Consider the following 24,491-nt stretch of genomic DNA (forward strand, 5'->3'; position numbering starts at 1 on the left):
CACGTCAGTAGTTCTGTTTATTTTTTAGTGGCAGGTGAGCAAAACAAAATCAAAACGTAAAGTTAGGTATGGTTTCGGGAAAAAAAGGTTGGATGACCAGAATAAAACTAGGAGAATAAGTGGGTGACTAAATATGTAGTTTACCCTATTATAAAACTATTCCAGTTTTAGATGCATTGAATATTTGGAAACCTTAGAGATTGGAGAATTACTATATAATGGTGGACAAACCAAAACAATTCATAGTCATAGGCTCTTTTGATACACAAGAGAGATGGAGAATTATGCATGTGATGCCGAAAATGGTGAGAAAAAGCTTAGGTTGTTCGGGTTCGAGCTCGATCCGAGTGCTACCAACGGTTGCTCCGTGAAAGTTTGTGCCGTTGGTGAAGAGAGTGTGAATTCGTGGACCACGTCCAAGGAGAAAAGCTCGACGACGGCAGAGGGCGACGACAGGAAGTTCGAGTGCCAGTATTGTTTCAAGGAATTCGCAAATTCGCAGGCGCTTGGGGGTCATCAGAATGCGCACAAGAAAGAGAGGATGAAGAAGAAAAGGTTGCAGCTTCAAGCCAAGAGAGCCAGCCTCAACTGTTATCTTCAACCTTTTCAAAACAGTCTCGGTTTCCGTTCTCCCTGGCACTACGGTACCGCTGCCGAAGAATCTCAGATAAGTTTCGGACAATTGGAGAATGATGGGTATGTTAATGGCTCGAATCCATCGAAATGGAACGCTCAAATGATCCCTTTCCAACAAGATCCATCCATGTTCACGTTAATACAAGCTGATCATCACAGATCGCGGGAGAACAGGCCTGTTTTCAAGCCTTCGTCGAAGCAAAACTGTAAATCGTTGGATCTTCAGTTAGGCCTCAGCTTGCAGTCTACGATTCAGAGTTCCTCTGGAAGTGGTATATAGAACCATACACATAGGCCACGAAGAACGTACATAAACAGCAGCGTGCAAGTCCGAGGCGTTGCGGCCGTATTCGTATCCGATACAAGCGCGACGTGTATCCGGTAGTGATGGATAAGACATCAAAAAAGGAACATATACGGTAAAGATACGTCTGGAGACAATTGAAACATGTCTCGACAGGACTGAATATAGAATGAATGTTGCTTCTTTTCTGTATTTTTTTCTCAAATTTGATTGAATTTCTAAAAACAACAGATTTTAAGAAGAAATTAATTATATCGAATAAAAAAGATTTTATATTTACATTTTTATGAAATATATTAAAAAAAATATTCTCATATCTTGCATGGATTGCATTTTTCATAATGCAACTCTCTAAACAGTACCATTATTGATAGATAAGTTTGAGGTGGAACCCTAATTCTTCAAAATTCAATTATCCTATAAGCTAAGTAGCTAGAGTTCTTTTTTAAAAAAGCTTTATTTATTTACTTTATGAACGTCGCTTAATAAAAAAAAAGTTGCAAACTGTTTGTTAATTAATATATTGTTTATTACTCGGAGTAATTGTCAACATACAACAACTTGCACATTGTTTTAGAAAGAAGAAAGGGTTAACAGTAAATTTTTCAAGAGAACTAGATTGTTAATATTCTTGAGGAGTTTAGTTTTCTTTTACCTGCCCTAGTTAATTTCCGATGACCGGTACCAGTTGTCAATGAATTCAACAACAGTTTATGTTCAATTATAAGCCGGTCCTTGTTAATTAGGAATGACTGAGCCTTTAGCTGATCAAACAAGTTTTTATTTAGGGTTTATCCAATTAGTAGATGCAAAATTCAAATTTGTCGTTAACTAGTAGACAACTTATTCATTACGTTTGAATATGTTCAATTATGAAATGACTTGTCTCCTATTTCTTAAAAAAAAAAGTTAGATTCAAAATTCATTTAATATAGATTTGGGAAAATAATTTTATAAAATAAATTATATTTTTTAAAACAATTTATTAAAAATATTTTCTAATGGTTGAATGATAGTGTGTAAAATCGATCTTATAGTTTGCATCAATTTTTTTCTATAAAAAAAAACAAAGGGTCAAATCTTGTAACGTCTAAAACCATGTTTTTTTAATTAATAATTAATAATTAATTTATTAATTAATTAATTTATATCGAATTTTACATAGATTTACTGTGAAGGAATTATTCCAACCTAATTTACTCTATTTACAAATATCAAAATTTAAAGACCTAACCTTACTTTTAATAATGCTTTAGCATGACAACTACCGTACGAGTTCAATATTTGATACAAACGGATATAAGAGACGGACAATTAGATATTAAATTCGATATTTAATTGGCCAGAAAAATCCGCTATTTAGATTTGCTTAGTAAAATAGAAAACTTGACGTTGTTAGAATATTAACAATATCTGCAGTCCAAACTATATAATAATATTCATAATGTATTAGATAAGTGAAGGATATTGGTGTATAATTGTACGCTCTACCGATTAATTAATAATTTAATTACTTAAAAAGTAAACTATAAATTTCACCATTCAATTTTCTTATCATTACTATTTTGGTCACTAAAGTTTAATTGTTTTTAATTTATTCATTAATTTTTTTATTTGCTTCAGTTTTGATCACTTGGATGTTAAATCATAAATGAAAGGGTAACATGGTTGTCATGTGTGCAGATGTGGATTGCATTTTATTGACATAAAATCCATGTGTCATCCACTTCAATTTTCCTTTTTTTTCTTTTGATTTTATCTTCTTCCTTCAAAGATGAAAGTTTTATAGTTTCATCCACGTGACATGCTGGCATTGCAATTATCATTCTTCTTCCAAATCCTAACAGTTGAGAGGTGAAAGAAAAAAATGAGTTGTATATCATAATTCCACGTTGATTGGATAGTGGATATTATAGATCATAGTGGTTTATGGTTGAGTTTGTATGAGTTTTGAAGTGATAGACTGATACGAGACAATTGTGGATATCGACGAACTCACCTCATTGTCTCGTATCAGTCTATCACTCTAAGACTCATACAAACTCAACCATAAACCACTCTGACCTATAATATCCACCATCCAATCAACGTGAAATCATGACATACAAGTTAATTTTTTCTTTCACCTCTCCACCATTAGGATTTGAAAGAAGATGCTTTATCATTGATAAATCAAAGAAAATTTAAAATTATGACTTTTTTTACACAAAAAAAAGAAAGTTTTAATACCATTTCATGATTTTTTTAAAAATGTCTAATCATAAGATTATTAAGTATTTAATGACAGAATTAATCAAAATATGAGCAAATAGAGAGTTCAACTAGTAAATTAAGAAAATAAATCTTAATAACCAAAATGAAAGTGAGAAAAAAAATCGAGTGATGGAATTTATAAAATTTACCATATATTAAAGCCACGGCTATATAGTATCCTAAAGTTGCTTACTTCTCTCATTTTGTTATCTACAAAATTAATCAGTTGAACCATTAAAATTATATATATATATTTATATAAATTGTCACATGATAAAAATTGATGTTTAGATTTTTTATTAAATATTTCCTTAGCTTACATTGTTAGAATATAAACAATATCAGCGGTCCAATTAAATATAATAATAGTAACGTTAATTTATTAGAAACGTGAAGGAGATTGGTATATAATTGTATACTCCACCCATTAACTAATAATTTAATTGATTAAAATAAGGTCGTGATATGTTAACCTTTGTTAGCTTGTTTTGCTTATATAAATAATTAAATGGTCACATTACAAACATCATTTCCATATAATTAAATTGTCCTAATTAAAAATAATTTAGTAAATCTTCAATATTTAAAAAAAACACTATCAGTTTGGTCATCATTTTATTTTTTTAATAACTTACTACTTTAATAATAATTTTTTTTTTCAAATTAGGATCAATTTGATAAAATATGTAAGTTTTGAGACTAAATTTATTATTATATCATGCCCAATCACCATTTCCATTAAGTCAATGATCAACTTAATGGTGGGGTGCCGGCATAAAAACAAAATGTTATATTATATATGATTTAAAAAAATAATTAAATAACTAAAATAAAAATACAGGAACTGGTAGATACTTAATAGATAGTTTACCCTAAGTAATATGTACCAATTGGCTCAAGTACCGGGTACCAATATTTAAGTCCAATTGGCCCAAGGACCAAAGTGTGTATATTAAGTCCAGTGCCAAGACTTGCAATTTCATCATCAGAGGAACGTCACATATGATATCCTCAGCGATAACCAATTGTGAATTCTGAAATATTTTTAAGGATAGATATATATAGTAACAATATAATTTTTTTGTATAAAATATGTATAAATAAAATTTTAAGGTATGTTTAATCAATAAAATAAATAATTATTTAAAAAAACGAATTTCAGTGCAATAAGACATGAATACACTACTAACAGAAGCTGATTTGGTAAAAATTGAATCGGACGACAATGACAAGTATGCTTGGATGGAAGCTTCTTTTTACAAAGGGTACTGCATGATAATGACTTCACACTTTCTCTGAAAAATGAAGCCCACCTTCATGTATTACATTCACCCCCAGACTTTTTTTTCAATGCCAGAATGACCAAATATCCTATATTTGCAGTATTTTCATTACCTGATAACTTAAGGACAGCTACATGGAGGAGTTAGGGTTTAAACAATTTCATGTCTTCTATTTTCCTTTATGAACTGCCCTGAAAGCGAAGCTCGTGATTTTTGAGACATTAAAATGGAATGAGCTTTCATTATTGTTCTGTTCAGGATCTTGACAAGTCATTTGGAGAAGATAAGTTAGGTATCCAAGAAAATGATTGATAAAACCTAACACAATGGCAGAAACAGCCAGGACATAGCTACTGTTAGTCTGTTAATTACCCTGGAATCCTACAAGTGTTTTAGGAAAAATCTAGGTTTAAGACTTAGCAACATGGAATTAATTGGTCGACCTGGGTTTCATTTGTAAAAGGGTAAACTACATTATTCATCACTCAATTATCTTATCACTCTTATTTTGGTCACTAATGTTCAAAAAAATTCAATTTACTCACTCAACTTTTGGATTGCTTTTTTGTCACTCTATGATGATATGGATTATTTTATTATTTTTTCCTATGGCATGACCTATTTTGTTAATATTTTAATGCTACATATGACTATAATAAAAATAAATTTTAAAATACTAAATTATACCCTTAAAATTTAGAACCGAACACTAATTCTCAAATCATATATCAAATCCTAAACCCTAAATTATAACTCCCACCCCACCATCACCCTCGACAAACCTGATGGTCAGGATGGGGTTGACGATAATAGATTAAAGTGTTGTGGGATGAGAGGGCCTAATCGAGATTTTACTCCTTGATTACTCCCTCTACTCTTGATTACTTCCTCGTTTGAGATTGTGATATCAAATATTATCATATCCCAGTTAGCAAGTTAATGTCCAGCTCAGACTGTCGTCAATTTTTTAATGAAAAATGACGAGTTTGAAACATATGAAAAGTCAAATGACTATTTTGTAACTTTATAGTTAGAGGGCTCAATAAAGTAATACCTCAGAGTCGGTGATCATTTTATAATTTTGAATAGTCATTAACTCAACAAAGCAAACAAAGTAATACCTCATAGTCGGTGATCATTTTATAAATTTCAATAGTTATTAACTCAACAAAACAACGCCTTATAATAAGAAAACCATTTGTATACTTGAGTAACTTTACCCTAGATTTTTATATCTTCTCGTCTTAAACATAAAACCTTGCAGTATGCATCACAGTTTTACCATCTCCTAATAAATAAATAAACAAACAAATAAAGCACGCGGAAGACAATCAAAATGGTTGGGGGGCATTACAAAATTTTCTACTTGGCTATTTTTCAAGTTCATCTTTTGATTGGCTATTCTTCTTTTCAAGTTCGTCTTATAATTTTTTATTTTTATGTACAATTCTGATTAAATTAATGATAACAAGTTACCTCTTTATAATAGTTAGAGAATTTACAAATATTTATTTTATAATAATTTAATTCGTACTATAAATTACTAAATTAAAGTTAAAAGTATTCAGAGTTACAATATCCTTCGGAGAAGAATAAACATGAGAAGCTTTTGACTAGAGCTCTTACTCGTGGTGTATGTAAAATGTATTAATTCTTGTGATTCCTCATAACTCAATTGGAGGTGATTATGAATCTCTATGTTATTTTATAGAAGATGATTATGAATATCTTATCAAGTTACGTGATATTTTTTTAGATGAGATGTCCCTTCTAGATGTAAACTAGAGAGATAAATTTGTGACTCTCGACTCAAATAAAAAAAAGATGAACCATTAAAGTCGATTATAGTATGTATAAAAGACGATACCTATGAGACATCCCCATCACTAGATCATGTTGCGGAAGACGGCTATCGGATAGAGCAAAAATGCAACTGATAATTTAAGAAAATAAAAATTGAAGATAAAAGAGACATAAAATTTACGTGGAAAACCCCTAAATAATATATGATAAAAACCACTGGCAACGGTAGAAGAATCTCACTATGAGAAAAATAGGAATTACAACCTCTCTCGATCTACCAAGGAGAAAATAATGATAATTCTCTCTCGATAAAAAAAGGAGAAAACAACTCTCAAGAAACTCTCTAAATTCTCTCTAGTATTGGAAGAAAACTAGAATGCTTTGGGATGATTTTGAAGCTAAATGAGCTAGGGTATTTATAGTTGAAGCTTTAAGGACTAATTTGTAAATACCCTAAGTTCAATGACTAAATTGTGATTATTCCATTTAATTTTTTCAACAATTTGGTGGCCAGTATTTGGCCAATTTATCCGCCCATTAATGATGCCAAATTGCCACCCCATTATGTTGACTAATGCTGCCAATTTTTAACAATCTCCCACTTGAAGATTTGATTGGAACAATCATATCTTCACACCATTCTTTCTACCTTGTACCATCATGTTGCTTACGTTTTTGTCAGGCCACAAGAGGATCGACACCAGCTAAATTTATCAGCATTGATTGCATTCGTCATGAAATCTGCTATATTGTCTTTGGTATAGATCTTCTGCATATCTACCGTAACTTCTTCCACCTTTTCACGAATGAAATGGTATTGAACTCGTATGTGCTTTGTCCTTGAATGAAATACTGGATTCCTTGCTAGATGCAAGGCGCTTTGACTGTCACAAAACAGAGAGACATACTCTTGATTGTGCCCAAGCTCTTCCAATAGCATCTTCAACCAAATTGCCTCTTTACTAGCTTGTGTAACTGCTACATATTCTGCCTCTGTTGTGGATGTAGCCACAACTGACTGAAATTTTGAAACCCAGCTTACAGCTCCACTAGCAACTTTGAACACATATCATGTAGTAGATTTACTTTTATCCAAATCCACTGCATAGTCAGAATCTACATACCCATTGATTAGTAAGTTTGATATTCCGTAACATAATGCAACATTTGAGGTCAATTTGATGTATCTCAGGATCCTCTTTACTGTATTCCAATGCTCTTTGCCTGGATTCGCCATATACCGACTAACCACTCCCACTACTTGTGCAATGTCTGGTCTTGTGCATATCATAGCGAACATTAAACTTCCCACTGCTGATGCATACGGTACTCGAGACATCTCCATCCTCTCTTCTTCACAGCTATGACTCATACTGGAGGATAATTTGAATTTAATAGGAAGATGGTAGAAATTTGCTTACAATCTTGCATGCTGAATCGTGACAAGATATTCTTCAAGTAATTCTTTTGTGAAAGCCAAATCTTCCTATTACTTTTGTCTCGGTGAATTTGCATCCCTAGAATCTTGTTTGCTGATCCCAAGTCCTTCATTTCAAATTCCCTAGCCAGTTATGTCTTTAATTCTTCAATATGATCTTTGTTGGGTCCTGCAACCAACATGTCATCTACATACAACAACAATATAACAAAATCGTTATCACCAGACCTCTTGAAATAAGCACAAGGGTCTGCATTAAGTCTGTTGTATCCAAGGCACATAATGAAGGAATCAAATCTCTTATACCAACTCCTCGGTGCCTGCTTTAGACCGTACAGAGATTTGTTCAACCTGCAAACCAAGTTCTTCTTTTATTCTTCTTCAAAACCTTCAGGCTAGAGCATATAAATCTCTTCTTCAAGATTTCCATGAAGAAAAGTTGTTTTAACATCTAGCTGCTCTAGATGTAAGTTTAATGTAGCACACATTGCCAAGACTACTCGAACTGTTGTTAGTCGAACCACAGGAGAAAAAATTTCATTGAAATCAATACCTTTTTTTAGCATATCCTTTGACCACCAGTCTTGTACGATATCTCTCCACTTGATCGTCACTATTTCGCTTGATTTTGAAGACCCATTTGTTACTAATTGGCTTCCTTCATTGTGGTAGTAGCACAAGGTCCCATGTATTATTTTTATGAAGGGCTTCAATTTCTTCTTGCATCGCCATCATCCACAATGAAGCATCTGAGCTGTTTATTGCCTCATGGTATGTTGATGGCTCACCGTCCTCTGTTAAAAGGCAGTATGCAATATTACCTTCTATAACATAATCTGAGTGCTAATTGGGACGTCTTCTCACATGATCTGATTGACGAGTTGTTGGAGGTTCATAACTCTCTGGTCTTGTTCATCATGTGCTAGTTCTGCTTCAGAAGATCTCTTTGTTCAAACTCTTTTTCCACATGTATCTGAGTAGTCTCTGACTTTTCAGCGCTATCATCGTCTTCTTTTCTTTGTAGTTTATCTTCTATAAAGATAACATCTCAATTGATGATCATTTTACGGGCAGTGGGATCCCACAAGCGATACCCCTTTACTCCATCAGCATACCCCAAGAATTTGCATTTCCTGGATTTTGGATCCAACTTTGAAATTTCTTGGGAGTTGTACATCACGTACACAATACTTCCAAATACATAGAGGTTTGAATAATCAGATGGTTTACCAGTCCAGATCTCCATTGGTGTCTTCAGCTCTATTGCAGTTGATGGAGCTCGATTCACTAAATAACAGGCGGTATTGACTACTTCTGCCCAGAATGATTTTTCTAGGCCTGCATCCCTCAACATTGCTCTTGTTCTTTCTAACAAGGTTCTGTTCATCCGCTCTGCCACTCCATTTTGTTGAGGAGTGTTCGCCACTGTGAACTGTCTTTTAATGCCTTCTTTCATGTAAAAGTCATCAAATTCTTCGCTTGTATATTCTCCTCCATTATCTGTTCTGAAACACTTGATCTTATTTCCAGAATCAAGTTCCACCCGCGCCTTGAAGTTTTTGAAAGTTGAAAACACATCTGACTTCTTCTTAATAGGGTACACCCAACATCTCCTGGAGTAGTCATCAATAAATGAGACAAAGTATTTTGCTCCGCCTAGGGATGTAACTGGTGCTTACCATACGTTAAAGTGAACCAATTCTAGAACACTTTTGCCTCTAGAATTTGATGTGTTGAATTTCAATCGGTGCTGCTTACTTGTTATGCAATGCTCACACAAAGTAAGTGATAATTCGTTAAGCCTGGAAGTAGCTTTTGCTCCACAAGGACTTTCATTCATTGTTCTGACATGTGTCCAAGTTTTTGATGCCATAGCATTGCAGAATCTGAACTACATGAGGCAACAGAGGCTTCTGCTTCTAGCAAAGTCTCTCCCTTCAGCATGTACAAGTTTGCTGCTATCTTTTCACCTTTCAGCACCACAAGCGCTCCATGGAATACCTTCATGATTCCTTTCCGTGTTTCAATCTTGCTTGCATTATTATCCAATAATTCGTAGGATAATAAATTTTTCTTCAGGCCTTTCACGTGCCGCACATCTCGAACAACTTTAATTGTTCCATCATACATCTTTAATTTGATGGTTCCAACGCCAACGATCTCTAAGGTATGATCATTGTAACTATACACAGATCCTCCTGAGACAGGTTCATAATGATGGAACCATTCTCTTCTTGAGGTCATGTGATATGTTGCTCCTGAATCAATGAGCCATACATCTGTAAATCTTTTTCTGCCTTCCACTGTGGTTGATGCTTCACAGAATAGAGCATCTCCATCATCTGAAGTGTTTGCGGTATTGCCTTGTGGTTTGGAGTTTTTATTTAGACTCCAATAATCCTTCTTCAAGTGACCTTTCTTTCCACAGTTGTAGCACTTTAAATTCTTCTTGCTTCTCGACTTCGATCTACCATGTTTGTGACTGCTGCTTTGGCCACGTTCTGTTGATCTCCCTCTCATCGTTGTCATCGTTGTTAACGCTTTTGCTTGTTGCAGATTTACTTATCTGTCTTCTTTGTTCTTGCGCTGATTTTCTTCTTGTAGAACAGCAGTTGTAACGTCATCGAATACTAGACCGGTGACATTACTGTTTGTCAAGTTGATGATGAGTTGATCATACGAATCTGGTAGACTTTGAAGTAGAAGTTCAGCACGTTCTTGTTCTCCTATTTTACAGCTTAAAGATGTAAGCTGAGAAAATAAAGTGTTCAGTGTATTTAAGTACTCCGTCACTGAAGTAGATTCTGGCATACGGAGAGTGTACAATTTTCTCTTAAGGAAAATTTTATTGTGTAACGATGTGGCCTCGTACAGTTTGGTGAGATGATCTCATATCTCCTTAGCTGTCTTTTTCTCCTCGATGCTTGACAATACTTCATCTGCTAATGCTAGATGAAAGTTTGCCATAACATTCCCGTCCATTTCGATCCATTTGTTGTCATCTGTGAAATCCACCGGCCTTTCACTGATAGCTGCTAGAAAACCGTCTTTCCTCAGGATGGCCTTCATCTTCAATTTCCACAATAAGAAATTTCTCCCATTGAATTTTTCAATATCAAATTTTGTTGCCATAACTTCTTTTACGGATAGCTCCCACTATTTTACTATCGTGAATAGTTTTCTGGAACCTTCAAAGAATGGATAATACCTTCTTACTTTCTTATGTTGGAGGATCCACCTTTTGGTGGCAACCACAAAAACAATAAGCAGATATTACACACTCAAATCTGGCTCGGATACCAATTGTTGCGGAAGACGGCTATCGGATAGAGCAAAAATGCAACTGATAATTTGAGAAAATAAAAATTGAAGATAAAAGAGACACAAAATTTACGTGGAAAACCCCTAAATAATATAGAGTAAAAACCACGGGCAACGGTAGAAGAATTTTACTATGAGAAAAATAGGAATTACAACCTCTCTCGATAAAAAAAAGGAGAAAACAACTCTCAAGAAACTCTCTAAAATTCTCTTTAGTATTGGAAGAAAGCTAGAATGCTTTGGGATGATTTTGAAGCTAAATGAACTAGGGTATTTATAGTTGAAGCTTTAAGGATTAATTAGTAAATACCTTAAGTTCAATGACTAAATTGTGATTATTTCATTTAATTTTTTCAACAATTTAGTGACCAATATTTGATCAATTTAGCCGTATGCTAAATTACCACCCCCATTATGTTAACTAATACTGCCGACTTTTAACAGATAAATGGTAAAATAATCGTAGAGATACCTCTGCACGCTTAGTGAAACTATTCCTGAAGGGATACATCACTATTAACGAGATAAAAATATTGTATGATTATTAAATTGAATAGATAGAAGATGAACCATATCGTTGTATGAAGAAAAATAATAATAAAATATTACGATTGAAATTAATAACATTTGATTATCAATTTATTTAAGTTATACAACATTTGATTCTTCATTTATATTTGTATTATTTGCATTTCCAATTGCACTTTTTAACAATTTTTTTAAACAAAACTTCGTCTTTACCAACGAGACAAATTTGGCATAAGTTGAAATTTTAGCCCTTAAATTATTGAGTATTCAGTTTCAAAACGAAATCAACAAAAGAGGAAACTAAGAGCACAAAAAGAATATTGCCTCCAATTTTTCGTTCTCTTTGTTTATCTTTCTCTCTCCTACGAAGCTTCAGCTGAGAGGTCCAATGGAGTTTACTCTTTCTCTTTTCTCTTCTCTTCTCTTCTCTTCTCTTCTCAATGCCCCTGAATAATTTATTCTTCTTTCCCATTGCCTTTCTTAACCCTAAAAATGTTATTGTTCGGTGAAATGAGGTGGCAACCAAAAGGAAAATAGTTTTCATTTGGTTTTGGAATTTAGTTCAAGTGTTGGGGGTTTAGGTTCCTGAGGGGCAAAACTAAAGGGAGAAGAAAATCCCGTTACCGTATTTTTTGTTCGGTGGTGTTTTCTGAAAATGCTGCCACATCGGTCTAAGTCGGAGAAAAACGACGGATTGGCGAAGCAGCTTCGTCGAGATCCGTATGAAGTACTTGGAGTCCCGAGGAACTCTACGGATCAGGAAATCAAGAGCTCGTATCGGAAAATGGCTCTCAAGTATCTTTAACTTTTCATTTCATAAGTTGAAAAGCATTGAAATGTTTAAAAAAAATCTTATCTTGTTCTCGTGAAGTTTTTAGTGGCTATTATAGAATAGATCAGGGTTCACTAATTTGAGCATAGTGATAATTATTAGTTAGTTATGTGTAATCTCACAGGTTTACATGGAGTATACTGGGAAAATAAGTATTGAGGACTTGAATTTAGAAGTCAAATTGGGAATGACAATTGGAGCTTTATGAGTGACCGGGATTTGGTTTGGTGGTTTCGTCTTCTACTGGTAACCAGTAGGCAGGGATGGACCGAACGGTCAGTCGCTTAAATTTCAAATTCTCGTATATTTTATATATTTTTTTATATTTTCTATTGATAATTTATTTTCGTCCTCAATAATTTTAAAAGTTCGCCCCCTCTAAAATTTTATAATTTCGTCCTCGTAAGATAAAATCATGCGTCTGTCTGTCTTGGTGCGTAGGAGACTCATCTTCAAAGAGCAAGTAGCTGTTCAGGACTTAACCGGACGTCAGATCTTTTTGGTGGGTATTTATTAATTTGATAGATTCAGCATGAGGGTTCTATATTGTAACGAGTGCAAGGGTGAAGAATAGCTCTGGTTTTGATAACTAGTTAGTCATTTAGAAGACTTGGCAAACAAATAGATAAACTATTCTGAGGACAAAGATAACCAAACACCTTGGAAGGAACTTATTTACAACATGGGTAAAAGGAATTGATTATTCGCCTTGATGGTTTCTTTCAGGCAAGCAGTTGTTAGAGATGAAAAATCTAATTTGGGACCTACAGTTCTGGGCTTTCACTACTTCTGACATAGTTGGACACTTGGACCCTTTCATTATTTGCATGTTGTTTATTTCTTGTTAATGTACAAATAAAGCTCCTATTATACTCTTGCTTTATTCAGGTTGGTTGGGTAATTATAGATTCTAATCTTGCGCTGTTTCAGGGACCATCCTGATAAGAATGCAAATGATCCAGTTGCAGCTGATATGTTTAAGGAAGTCACATTTTCTTACAATATCTTGTCCGATCCAGATAAAAGACACCAGCATGATACAGCTGGTTTTGAGGTGAGATATGCATGCATGCAGTTAATTTCTGAAATTCTTTTAGGCTGATGGTTATCTGCCCATGTTACTTGTATCTGTCTGACATGAGTATGATTATTTTCTTGAAGTTTTTTTTTTCCTTCATATTTTTGGAGGACTATAACCCCATACCTATGTTCAAATATTTCTTGAACACGGGTATTTCAGGAAAAATGAAGAGCTGGAGTAACATAGGTAATCTGCAACTATCTCACTGTTACCATCATTCAGGTTATACATGGAGGCTGCAAAAATTTCAGTCAGTCCATGCTTCCACTTCTTAACACCATCATGCACCACTAAACTAGATATTTTTGATGAATCGTGAATTTTGTTGATCATGATGTTCTTTCATTTGAATAGGCTGTTGAAGCAGATAACCAGGAATTGGAGCTAGATCTTTCAAGTTTGGGGGCTGTGAACACCATGTTTGCTGCAGATTTTAGTTAACTCCTTGTCCTTTTATATTATTTAACATTTCCCACTCTTTTGCGCCTTTATGAATGTTATTCTTTGGGTATACATCTAACTAATTCCTGTAAATAGTAAACTGGTGTGCCAATTAAGACCATTGTATCTGCAACTGTTTTGGAGGAGGCACTTAAAGGTGTGGCCAATATTCAACCGCTTCTGCTTGGGCAACCTGTTTCTAGGAGGGTGAGATGATGATATTTCTGTTCTTTGCTAATTCTTTACACTGTTTTTTATGCAGTCAATGGACTTGTTGCACCTTTAACAGGTTGAAAAACAATGTGCTCACTTCTACTCTGTCAAAATAACAGAAGAGGAAGCAAGGAATGGGTTTGTCTGCCGAGTACAATCACCCGATAAAAGCAAGTTCAAGGTAGATATACAATGATCTAAAAACTCCTTGATTCAACATTATCTGCCTACTCAATCTAGTGTTTTTCCCCTTTTTTTAGGGGGTGGGGCGTTGTGGTGTTGTTGACAATGATAGAAACTGAGATTGTTTTTCCTTTTTTTCAGTACTAATGAACAAAATTTGAACTTTGTCAATTTTGAGCTTTTTGCAATATGTGTGTAATATTAGATATCAAGTAGCCTTAAGATTTTTTAGGAAAGGAACTTAAACAGTGAGAGTACTTTTCTTTACTTATCATCAAAAGATTGCAGGCTCCATTTCTCCCCACCATAAAAGAAAAAGAAAAATACCATGCCCTGTGAGTACTTCGTTGATTTAGGATATAATAATTAATTGCATTGAGAACAATTGAAACCCTTACTTTAAGTTGTAGAGGATTGAGTAACAGAATCATTAAGTTTCTGGTTTCTGCTTTCTGCTCCATGTATCCCCTTTCAGAACACTGTTGAGGAATGAGTAGAACTAGGTAAAACTTTTTTCTTGAATTTTGACCACTGTGCGTAACAGATTGTCATATACAGATTTATCTTCAGAAACTTGCAGTCCTATCCTTTGTCTTTTTCTCACTTCATGTGTTTGTTCTTTTTCTCTTGCCTTCTTTTTGTTTCTTATCACTGTTGATGCTTCTCATATAGTGTGATAAAATGTCAATATACTCAAGTTTGTCCGGGACATGGCTTCATTTTGACCTGTTATGGTTCTGATAAGAAAATCCGTACATTTTTTCCTTTAAAATGAAGTCTTATTAGTAGTTGTTTAAAGATTTTAATTACTTGTTCCTCAATTAAAATCGTGCTTATGTTCCTTTCGGTGTAGGACAGTGCAAAAACAGGAAAGGTTACAACTGCAGGAATGTATTTTCTTGGCTTCCCTGTCTATCGCTTGGATCAAACAGTCAACTCAGTGAGTGAGTATTTCCGATTATGATATAGTTGTGCTTCAAGCTGACGTTTGATCCTGTCATCCTTTATATGGTTTCATAATGCCCAACTGCAGGTTGCTGCTGCCAAGGATCCAGATACAGCTTTCTTCAAAAAACTGGATGGATTTCAACCATGTGAAATAATTGAACTAAAACCGGGCACACATTGGTTTGCTGTTTATGGTTTGCTCCTTCAGAGCTATGCCCCTCAAATCTCCAGTTTAGTTGGTTCACATGCATGGATGAAACTCCTACCTTTCTAATATTCTGGAACCATTTTCTCTAGGTGACAACTTTTTCAAAAGTGTAAGCTACACTATTGAAGCTATTTTTACTGCCCCTTTTGTGGAGGAAAAGGAGAACCTTAGAGCCGTCGAAGCTGAGATTCTATTGAAACGGGTGGAATTGTCAAAGTTTGAAACGGGTGGAATTGTCAAAGTTTGAAACGGAATACAGAGAGGTATCTAGTTTCTCAAATTCGGTGTGTATACCGGTATTAAAAATTTGTTCTTGTTGATAATTCATGTTGAGTGGCTGAGTGCTACAGGTCCTGACACAATTTACCGAGATGACAAGCAGATACACGAAGGGAATGCAAGAGGTGAGATTAACTTGTGGGAATTACGAGTCTAAGCTCCATGAGAACTGAAACTTATAGGTAAATGGATAATTTTCTCAATCAAATCCTTCATGCTGGTTTTGCAGATAGATGAACTCCTCAAACAAAGGAACGAGATGCATGCCTCCTACACAACTGTTCCTCCAAGAAAGAGAAGCTCAAGTAAGAATTGGAGGAAGGGTGCCTCCAAGGAGACCAAGAAAGATGGCGAAGTGAAAGAAAGGAAACATTCTACAAGGGACAGAACTAAGAAGAAGAAATGGTATAATATCCACTTAAAATTTGACAAGAGAAAGCAGCTATGCTGAACAGGTAAAGTATGGAATTTTGTTTTCTACGAAAAGCTCTCTGACCGTTATGATTTGCTTAAACCGTGCCAAATGTTGTAATAGGATAAAGAAATCTGCAACTTTTGGGCCTTACAATTTACAAATCAGCACGTAATTTATTGTATAGGTTCGACATTTGTGCAAGCAAACAACATACTGCATCATATTTTGTTTTGATCATAATGTGAAAAGATGGTTAAGATAGAAATTTGACCATTTCTTCACCATGACAAGGATGATAGCAACTCATTATTATTGTGAAGTTCTCTTTCTTTTTCCTTCTTTCGGTCGTATTTGTAATTTATTGTTTGTATTCTCAACAAGTGCTCTTCTAAGACTCCCCGTTGACAAGCACTATACACCGGTCAGGGTCCGAACTGAGAAGGTAGAATACACTCCCCCTACTGACATCCCCTCTGGTACATTTTTTTCCCTACTTTGAAGAGTATTGAACTTATCATAGTGTGGTTGTTTAGCATGAAGAATGTCCTTGTGGCAGAGTATTAGAGAAGTCGAATATGGTAGATTATCGAGTATGATGATTTCAACTTTAAAATAATATCAAGGGACTTTGTTGATCTGTAGAACGAAGTCATTCGATCATGCGGTCTTCAATCCATGGATTTACTGTGAATTGTGCGTTGCAGGTGGTTTCAGTAGCCATAGTTCACAGTGGGACTGCTTTCAACGTGACCCCATAACAACAATAGCAAGAAGCTTCAATGAACCGAAGGCTAGAACTTGAATTTCAGTACATGCAACCCCTTAAACTCAACCTAATCCTGTGTGTATATTCTTTGAACCGAAGTCGATATATTTTTGTTAAATTGCTTTTTAGCGCCAATCATTTTTCTCATTTGTTTTTTTTATATAAAAGAATCATAATTTTGATTAAAGGAACTTTTCCCCAAATTATACATAATTTGATCTAAATTGTTATATTCTTAGTGTTTAGCCCCTTTTTATTTAGAGGTGATGCCTGAGGTAAAGGTCTATGGCATTTTCATGTGTATATATATACACGTGTGTGTGTATATATTCTGCTGTCATTACCTTTTATGATCAGAAGTTATATATGGTTTGCCTTTTAGATGGCAATTAATAACAAGTTTGTTTTTATTTTACATTTTTATATAAATTCTAGTTAGATAAAATAATTATAAATTAAATATTTATACAAAATATTTACCTTTTAACCTTTAATTATTTATTATAAATATATTTTTACATAAAACATTTTTGTTTATTCACATTATAGGTAAAAAAATTATTATTATTATTATTATTATTATTATTAAACTTTGTCACATTTACTATGTGAGTGAAGAAAAATATAAAGTATTTTTAAATGAATTGAGGTTATATGAAAATATGAAAAGATAACACTAATGTTTAGTTGAGATGATATCACTTGGGAGAGGAAAAGTGATTTGGGATTGATTTCGAGACCTAATGTTTATTAAAACTAAAATAATATTCCTTATAATATAAATTTGATGAACCTCAAATCTTATTGTTAAAATTTCTTCGATAAATAAAATTAAATTTCTATAGTATAATGGCGTCTCCATTGCCACGGGTCTAATTTGCAGTGCGAAATCTGTCTCAAATAAACATTAGTGTATCTTTTCATAATATAACTTAGTTGACTAATTCTGGGTTTGACTTTAATATTTGGACAGCACGTTCGTACTTGTAAAATCTTTATGAAAATTGTTAATTGTCATGTTAACATTGGTGATCTTTATAACAGAGAAAGAATTATACATAAATTGAGAGAACAAAAATAAAAATCAAATAACCCTTTAATTTATTTATGATTTAACGGACGTTAATTGTTTTTATGACATATTATATTATTACATAATACACGTCAATATTTACATGATGTTTAACCTTTTTTAACGATTTTATTAATATGACATGTGATTAACATATAATGATAGTTTGAGGATGAAATTGAAATATTTAAAAAATTAGAATTAATTCAAAACGAGAATTATAATTTAAAGATGATAATTGAGTTTTTCTTTAATATAACTCGAATGTCATTAACTTTTTAAATCAAATACGAATATGCTGGATTGATGCGATAAAGCAATATGAGAACATTATTGATGTAAAAAGTCAAAACATGGAAATCGAAATACCATGCAATAATACCAAGCTTTATTAATATAACATACGTGTATGGGGGATGCTCAGATTCTCTGGTTGGCAACGAAAATTGAGACGATGAAAGAAAGGAATCCGACGGCCAGTGATGGCGATACAAGGTTGGTGGTACTTGGTGATGGCGCAGGCGGCATCGCCATGCCGGGAGGCATTTTCATTTCAGCTGCAACAACAAAGATAAGTGCCGTAAAACAGGTAGACCAAACAGTAGCTTTGATCAGAGAACCCATATTTGTGATGATTTGGCTGTGAGATTAGCTGCTTAATTGATTGATCGAGGGGTTAATAAATTTATAGTGGCTAATGACTGCTTTATAGCCCGGCTGACTCGTTAAGGTCAAGGACAATGGCAGCTACTTGGTACCTTAGCTTCAATCGCCAAAAAATGTCCAAACGTTTGTGGAGTTGACTTTATTAAGTGTATAATTTTATTTTGGTGGCCAAAAAATTATAATTGTATTTTAAAAATATCAATTTAAGAATAATAATTGTTATAACATATTATATATTTGTTAATAGGAAAAAGGGAATAGGCAAAGAAGGAAGGAATATTTTATATTGGGAACGAACTTATAAAATTTAGAGAACGAACTTGTAAAATTTTAAGATAACATATTATCAATAAAAAATACATAAAAATCTAAAACATAGGAGAATTTAAATTTTTCAGAACTGCCTCTACTCACCTCACGCAAGTATATTACCGTCAAGTCAAAAGATTGTTGGCAATTGATCTTATATTATTACATTCCGTGCAAGTAAAATAATACGATGACTACAGGCAAATGTGGAGCCAGGATCAATGATACTCAGAATTGGTCCCTTAAGAACATCTTTGGTGGACAGAACTGTGGAGTTGGTGGGATAGAAATGGTTAGTAACGCCGGGCGTATATCCGATAGATGGAATCGATAACCCTATTTCCTTCCAGTAAGATCACGCTTAGTATCGAACAGAACTCGTCTTATACACTCCATCTCTGTGTGTGCACAAACAACAAATGGAGGAGAGCTCTAAGTCTTCACAATATATAATACCATTAACTACTGTCTTTTATGTACCTTGTTTGTTACACCATCAATTCAGCAGTTGTTGTGTCCCTGGCTTTGTTTGAACCTACTAAACCAAGACAATAATATCAAAAAATTTGAAATTTATTACGCATAAATAAGTGGAATTTGGGGTATGTTTTGTTAAAGGAAAAGAAACCATAAATTTTTGGTAAGTAAATTCCAAACACAAGCTCTTACCTCTCTTCTTAAGTTTGTTCCGGAAACTCCTTTTCCGGCTAAATGCCGATTCCTACAGCCAACAACAAATAATATTTTTTAGTAACTGCACACGAAAGTGGAACTCATACACAAGCATAAGGAATTTGATTTGTATGATAAGACTTCCTAATCATAAAACCACTACCTTATGCATTTATTCAGGATCAGGAGAATACTTATACAATACATGTGTGTGCGCGGTTGTGCGTGTATGTGTGCGTGTGTGTGTGCGCGGTTGTGTGTGTGTGTGTGCGCTGTTGTGCTTGTGTGTGTGCACGCACTTGTGCATTTATGTACCTCTTGGCGCTCCTTTAATCATAAAGGGGGTTTTAACGAGGCCCCCTCTTCTTATCAAAAAAAAAAAATCTCCTTCGTATGAGTTTAAGGCAGAGTTGAACTGTCAATTTAGCTAAATAGAAACTGAAAACTTTTTCAATTACCACAGGCTGACCCAGCTTCCCAGCTGCACAAATCGCATTAACAAGGTCTCGGTTGGATTCATTGTAGAGGCTAGTAACAACTCCAAATTGACCGGCTCGTGCTGTTCTACCAACCCTATGCAAAAAATCTACTGCAGAAGTGGCAAAGTCAGCCTGGAAAAATCAAATATTTCACATGATTAACTGCACCAAATAATTTAGATAAACTTATGACAATATCTGAACTCCCTATCAATATTGTATAAGTACTCTTATAATAGGAATGACCTTTCTCTTGGTCTATACATTATTCCTCAGAGGTGATCGCACATAAGTATGGAGAAATATAGATGCCTTCTTCCTCCTATTACACTGTACCATACTGCTTCAAAATTTATATTTCTTGAATTGGTTATGTTCACGTGACATGTATGTGTGTGTCTATTTACAATTAGATTTTTGTTGCATTATCTGGTTCAACAACTCTAACCACAAATCTCTGTCAGTAAATTCATACACGAACCTGTTTTTTAAAGTATAACTTAATAACAGTATTATCATCTATAAATTCCTTTTAACCGAGAAATAACAATACATTTATTAAAATCATTATCAGTTTGGTAGAAGGGAGGAAAGGAGAAAGAGGAAGCTTTAATCCAAAAGGTCAGAGATAAAATAGACAAAGTGGCTATGAATCCCAACTACTGTTAAATGATTTTCCATCCATTTATCCTCCCTACCAAAATAAGCCTTAGTGAAATTATGCCCTAGCAACTTTAACTATTACTGTTCCACTGTTTATTAGATTCTCTTACATAGAAGGAGTCATGTGTTGCAAGATTATCCATTTATCATGAGTATATTTTGCCTCTACAAAATTGATATAGTAAAATGGATCACCTGGATGACATGTGAAACATTTGGAATGTCAACACCACGAGCAGCAGCATCTGTGCACACAAAAATTCCGCCTTTCTCTCGGAAATCATCTAAGGACTCAGCACGTTCTTCCAGAGAGAGGTCCTTATGGTAACGGTAACACTCAATTCCAGCCCTCTGCAGTATATTAGCCACTGCCTCAACAGCCTCAACAGTGTTACCGAACACCATGGTTCGGTTAACACCAGCACCATGATCCAATGCTTTTGAGTCGAATTGCTTTACAGCTTCTATTAGTGCATCAACCTGAGTGTCAGTTGTGACTTCAATCCATATCTCCTTCAATCTAAAATTGGAAAAGAAACACAAATTACCAACAAAGCCCAATATTGGCTTTGAAAATAAAAGGACTTAAGGGATTGAAAAGATGATTATTGAAATAGGGCAAATAAATGATAGCTCAAAGTTGTAGGGGAACTGAAAACCATGCCAAAGAATAAACAAATCATTAAGTGGTTGGATTCTGTAGGATTAGATGTTATGCCACATATCAAACTATCAAGATATTGGATCCGCAAAAGTTAATTGGGTTCAGCATTTTCCCACTCAAAACACACAGATTAACAAGTTCTGTCTTGAATCTTTATTATAAGTTACACACGCAAGCACGCCACATCTAACCTAGTAAATTCAGTACGAAAGATAAACTAATCAAAGAAACATATGGCGTAGGAGTTTGTTTCACCTATATTTCCATTATTTTGATTATCAACATTTCCAGCTTACAAAGCTAATTAAATGCATCTTGTTGGCAATCAAGATTCAAGCATCAGAACCCTTTAAAGTTTAAAGATATGAGCAGAAAAAAAGTAAAATAAATGTTATTCTTAAAATGGTTACAGTGGTTTCTACAGTATGGTTGGACGTTCAACAACTGCAATTTTTAATCTGGTAAGTTGCGACATTCTAAATTAAACTTACAATATTAAACACGACATAGAAGAATAACCAAACCACGACATTAGCGCAACAATGACTGCATGAATGTTTTAGAATCTATATAATACAAGTTAATATCAATTTTAGTTAAATATAAAAGACCCTAAATATGATTTTGGCACAAAAAAGTACATGAACATGAAACGGATACACAAACTGCCAGGTCTAGTCTAAATCTCCATGCATAAGAAAAATGATATTGCAAATCTCTAAGTACTTTTTTCTTTAGTGATGACAAGAACAGACAATTTTGGATCAAACTAATTCATCACGAGCAGTGACAAGCTTACAACAACAAAATATGAGAAAGATATAAACATGTCTTGGCCTCTTAACAGTTCTGATAAACATAACTAAATGCAACACCATTTATCAATGAAAGATGGGGGAAAACTGAGTATAAGAATTTGGCACCTAGGATTGTGTTGATGGAGGTAGCTTCCACTAACCCAGTTGGCATCTGGAAACATCTTTCTCAACACTGCGCCAGCAGTTTTCTTTCCATTAACTGGAAGGGTTGCAGCAACAAATATGTACTGCTTACTTCGTTCATAATTTTTTCTCACTCTCCTCCAGTCCTTTTTCTTGACAGGTGAAGTTTGAGTTTCTTCTGTCAAATCCTCGGCATCAACATCATCCTCAGACATTTCCACAGCTTCAGAGATGGATTCATTTTGAATGTTTTCCTCACGCTCGAAGTCTAAGTGTGATACAGAAACAGAATTCAGTTCTACAGGATTCTCAAGTCCAGATTTATTCATCCGAGACAACAGTTTTTCATCAAAACAGAGCATGTGTATAAGACGGATAACATGATTCTCAAAGCCCCCACAAAGAAGCAAATCTGCTTCATCAAAAACCTGCGAATTATTGTAAAAAGAAATCTTGAAAAAGGGCCCTGTAGCTTCCCAATTAACCAAAAAGAAAACCAAGTTATGAGTCAGAAAACATACCACATGCTTTACAGAACGGATGAAATCCGAACGATGATGGGTCTTGGGATCTATATTATTCAAAAGAGCAACTGGTGTTGACACAATAATATCTGGTTCATTAACTGGCCACCCCTGAAGTCAAGCATCTTATTCATGACAATCAGATTTTACCAATATAAAAAGAACAATGCCAAATATAAACATGCATCAGAAAAAAATAAATTAAAAGCACCCTCCAAGTTTCAATAACATAGAAAACCATGAATTCTAGAAATGCCAAAGTGATGTATGTTGCCATTCACAAAAATACCTGTCGACCGCACACCGCTGCGACTCTGAGAAGTGGTTTGCCATCATCGCCCGAAAGATCATTAGCCATTCTAACCACTTGTTCACAGAGCAACACATTTGGGCAAAGAACAACAGAACAGCTAGGCGAAGAAGAAGTAGGTTTCTCGGAATCATTATCCCAATCGTGCCTAGAACTACAGAGCTTATCAATCAGGGGAACTAGATAACCATATGTTTTACCACTACCAGTCTCCGCAGCAATTACCACATCTTTTCCAGAGAGTATAGACGGCATGCAGGCAGCCTATAATTCAAAAGGGAATAATTTTCAGTAAACACCCAAAACCACCCATTAACGGTGAGCACACATGATTGGAGAATAAAATGAAATCGAGGGTAATCTGTTTAGATTAACTAAAAATATTTTTTTTTTTAAAGTTTTGTTCCACCGCTTTCAGATTTTGCTCTTTGATTACTGTTAGCATCAAATGACTGAAAACATGTTCATAATTGATTAAACATAAACATATAAGTAAAGAGCCACGCCAACTCTAGAGTAGATACCCATCATTTTGTTTTTCTAAATGGTGATGAGCAGCAAAATTAATGAGAAACAGAGCTTAAATTACAAGGAATGGATATGAATTCATCAAAAGAAGATAAAGCACCTGAACGAGGGAGGGTCTGTCGAAACCGGCATTAGAGAGCGCTTGAGAGATCCTATCAGACAAGCCTAAAGACTTCCAGGAAACAGTCTCTTCAGCAAAGAAGGTATCCCTCCCAGTTTTATTTTGAGAAGAGGCAGAAATAGCGGCGCTACTAAAGTCCCTGGTTCGGCGCCGGTAAGATTGTTTGAGCCAAATAAAACGGAATGGATGAGATGGCGCGGAAGTACAGAGAAAAGAGGAGAGGCTGAAATGAGAGAAGAGATTTGGGGTGGTGGTTGATAAACTGTAGAAATGGAGCATTGAAGTTGAGCTACGTGAAATCATTATTGCCTTGCCTCTTTTGAGATAAGCTTTTCTATTTTCTGAGACTTCAAAAATTAAAACTTTTACAGTGGCAGAAGGAGAAGACGAGGGTTTAGCCTTGGGGCTTAACTTTAACAGGACAAGTCTGTACAATTCTGTAGATGCTCATTTGATTTTGTAGTTTAACACCTTATATTTTAGGGTAAATTATATGTTTAATACCTAAACTATCACTTTTACTTTGCTTAAATGCTTAAACTCTATTTTTTTTCTCAAAAAGGCTTAAATGTACCATTGTTCCCGAAAAATCATGACCAATTAAAACACA

General features: G+C 34.5%; 2 protein-coding genes, 1 long non-coding RNA gene and 1 pseudogene across 4 annotated transcripts; 3 read left to right on the top strand and 1 right to left on the bottom strand.

The window, feature by feature from the left end:
• Positions 1–258: 258 nt before the first annotated feature.
• On the top strand, positions 259–1,140 carry LOC120167139 (zinc finger protein 3-like). Its single transcript, XM_039176237.1, has one exon. It carries the CDS (start codon positions 275–277, stop codon positions 914–916), a length of 642 nt encoding a protein of 213 aa, XP_039032168.1. The 5' UTR covers positions 259–274; the 3' UTR covers positions 917–1,140.
• A 10,895-nt stretch (positions 1,141–12,035) lies between these two features.
• LOC120173855 lies at positions 12,036–15,924 on the top strand (annotated as a pseudogene).
• A 127-nt stretch (positions 15,925–16,051) lies between these two features.
• Positions 16,052–16,585, top strand: LOC120171593. Its single transcript, XR_005520880.1, has 2 exons — positions 16,052–16,206; positions 16,287–16,585. It is a non-coding gene; the product is annotated as an uncharacterized LOC120171593 (long non-coding RNA).
• Positions 16,586–19,149: 2,564 nt separating this feature from the next.
• LOC120171572 (DEAD-box ATP-dependent RNA helicase 22-like) lies at positions 19,150–24,272 on the bottom strand. 2 transcript variants are annotated; one of them, XM_039179251.1, is made up of 9 exons: positions 23,861–24,271; positions 23,212–23,496; positions 22,920–23,033; positions 22,381–22,826; positions 20,989–21,313; positions 20,110–20,262; positions 19,649–19,700; positions 19,460–19,517; positions 19,150–19,375 (listed from the first exon to the last, which is right to left on the bottom strand). In XM_039179251.1, the coding sequence occupies exons 1-8, from the start codon at positions 24,182–24,184 to the stop codon at positions 19,468–19,470; spliced, it is 1,749 nt and encodes a 582-aa protein (XP_039035182.1). In that variant the 5' UTR covers positions 24,185–24,271; the 3' UTR covers positions 19,150–19,375; positions 19,460–19,467. The 2 variants fall into 2 exon arrangements, with proteins under 2 accessions (XP_039035182.1, XP_039035187.1); XM_039179256.1 differs by lacking the exon at positions 19,150–19,375 and having other exon boundaries at positions 19,460–19,514; positions 23,861–24,272.
• Between the last annotated feature and the right edge of the window lie 219 nt (positions 24,273–24,491).

Source organism: Hibiscus syriacus, unplaced genomic scaffold (genome assembly GCF_006381635.1).
Source record: "Hibiscus syriacus cultivar Baekdansim isolate YM2019G1 unplaced genomic scaffold, ASM638163v2 tig00003041_pilon, whole genome shotgun sequence".
Classification (NCBI taxonomy): domain Eukaryota; kingdom Viridiplantae; phylum Streptophyta; class Magnoliopsida; order Malvales; family Malvaceae; genus Hibiscus; species Hibiscus syriacus.

Coding starts and splice junctions, on each gene's coding strand:
- LOC120167139 (XM_039176237.1), top strand. CDS start 275: ATGGAGAATTATGCATGTGATGCCGAAAATGGTGAGAAAAAGCTTAGG.
- LOC120171572 (XM_039179251.1), bottom strand. CDS start 24,184: ATGATTTCACGTAGCTCAACTTCAATGCTCCATTTCTACAGTTTATCA. Junction 23,034..23,211: donor CAGCGGTGTGCGGTCGACAG/GTATTTTTGTGA, acceptor GCTTGACTTCAG/GGGTGGCCAGTTAATGAACC. Junction 19,518..19,648: donor GAACAAACTTAAGAAGAGAG/GTAAGAGCTTGT, acceptor GTCTTGGTTTAG/TAGGTTCAAACAAAGCCAGG.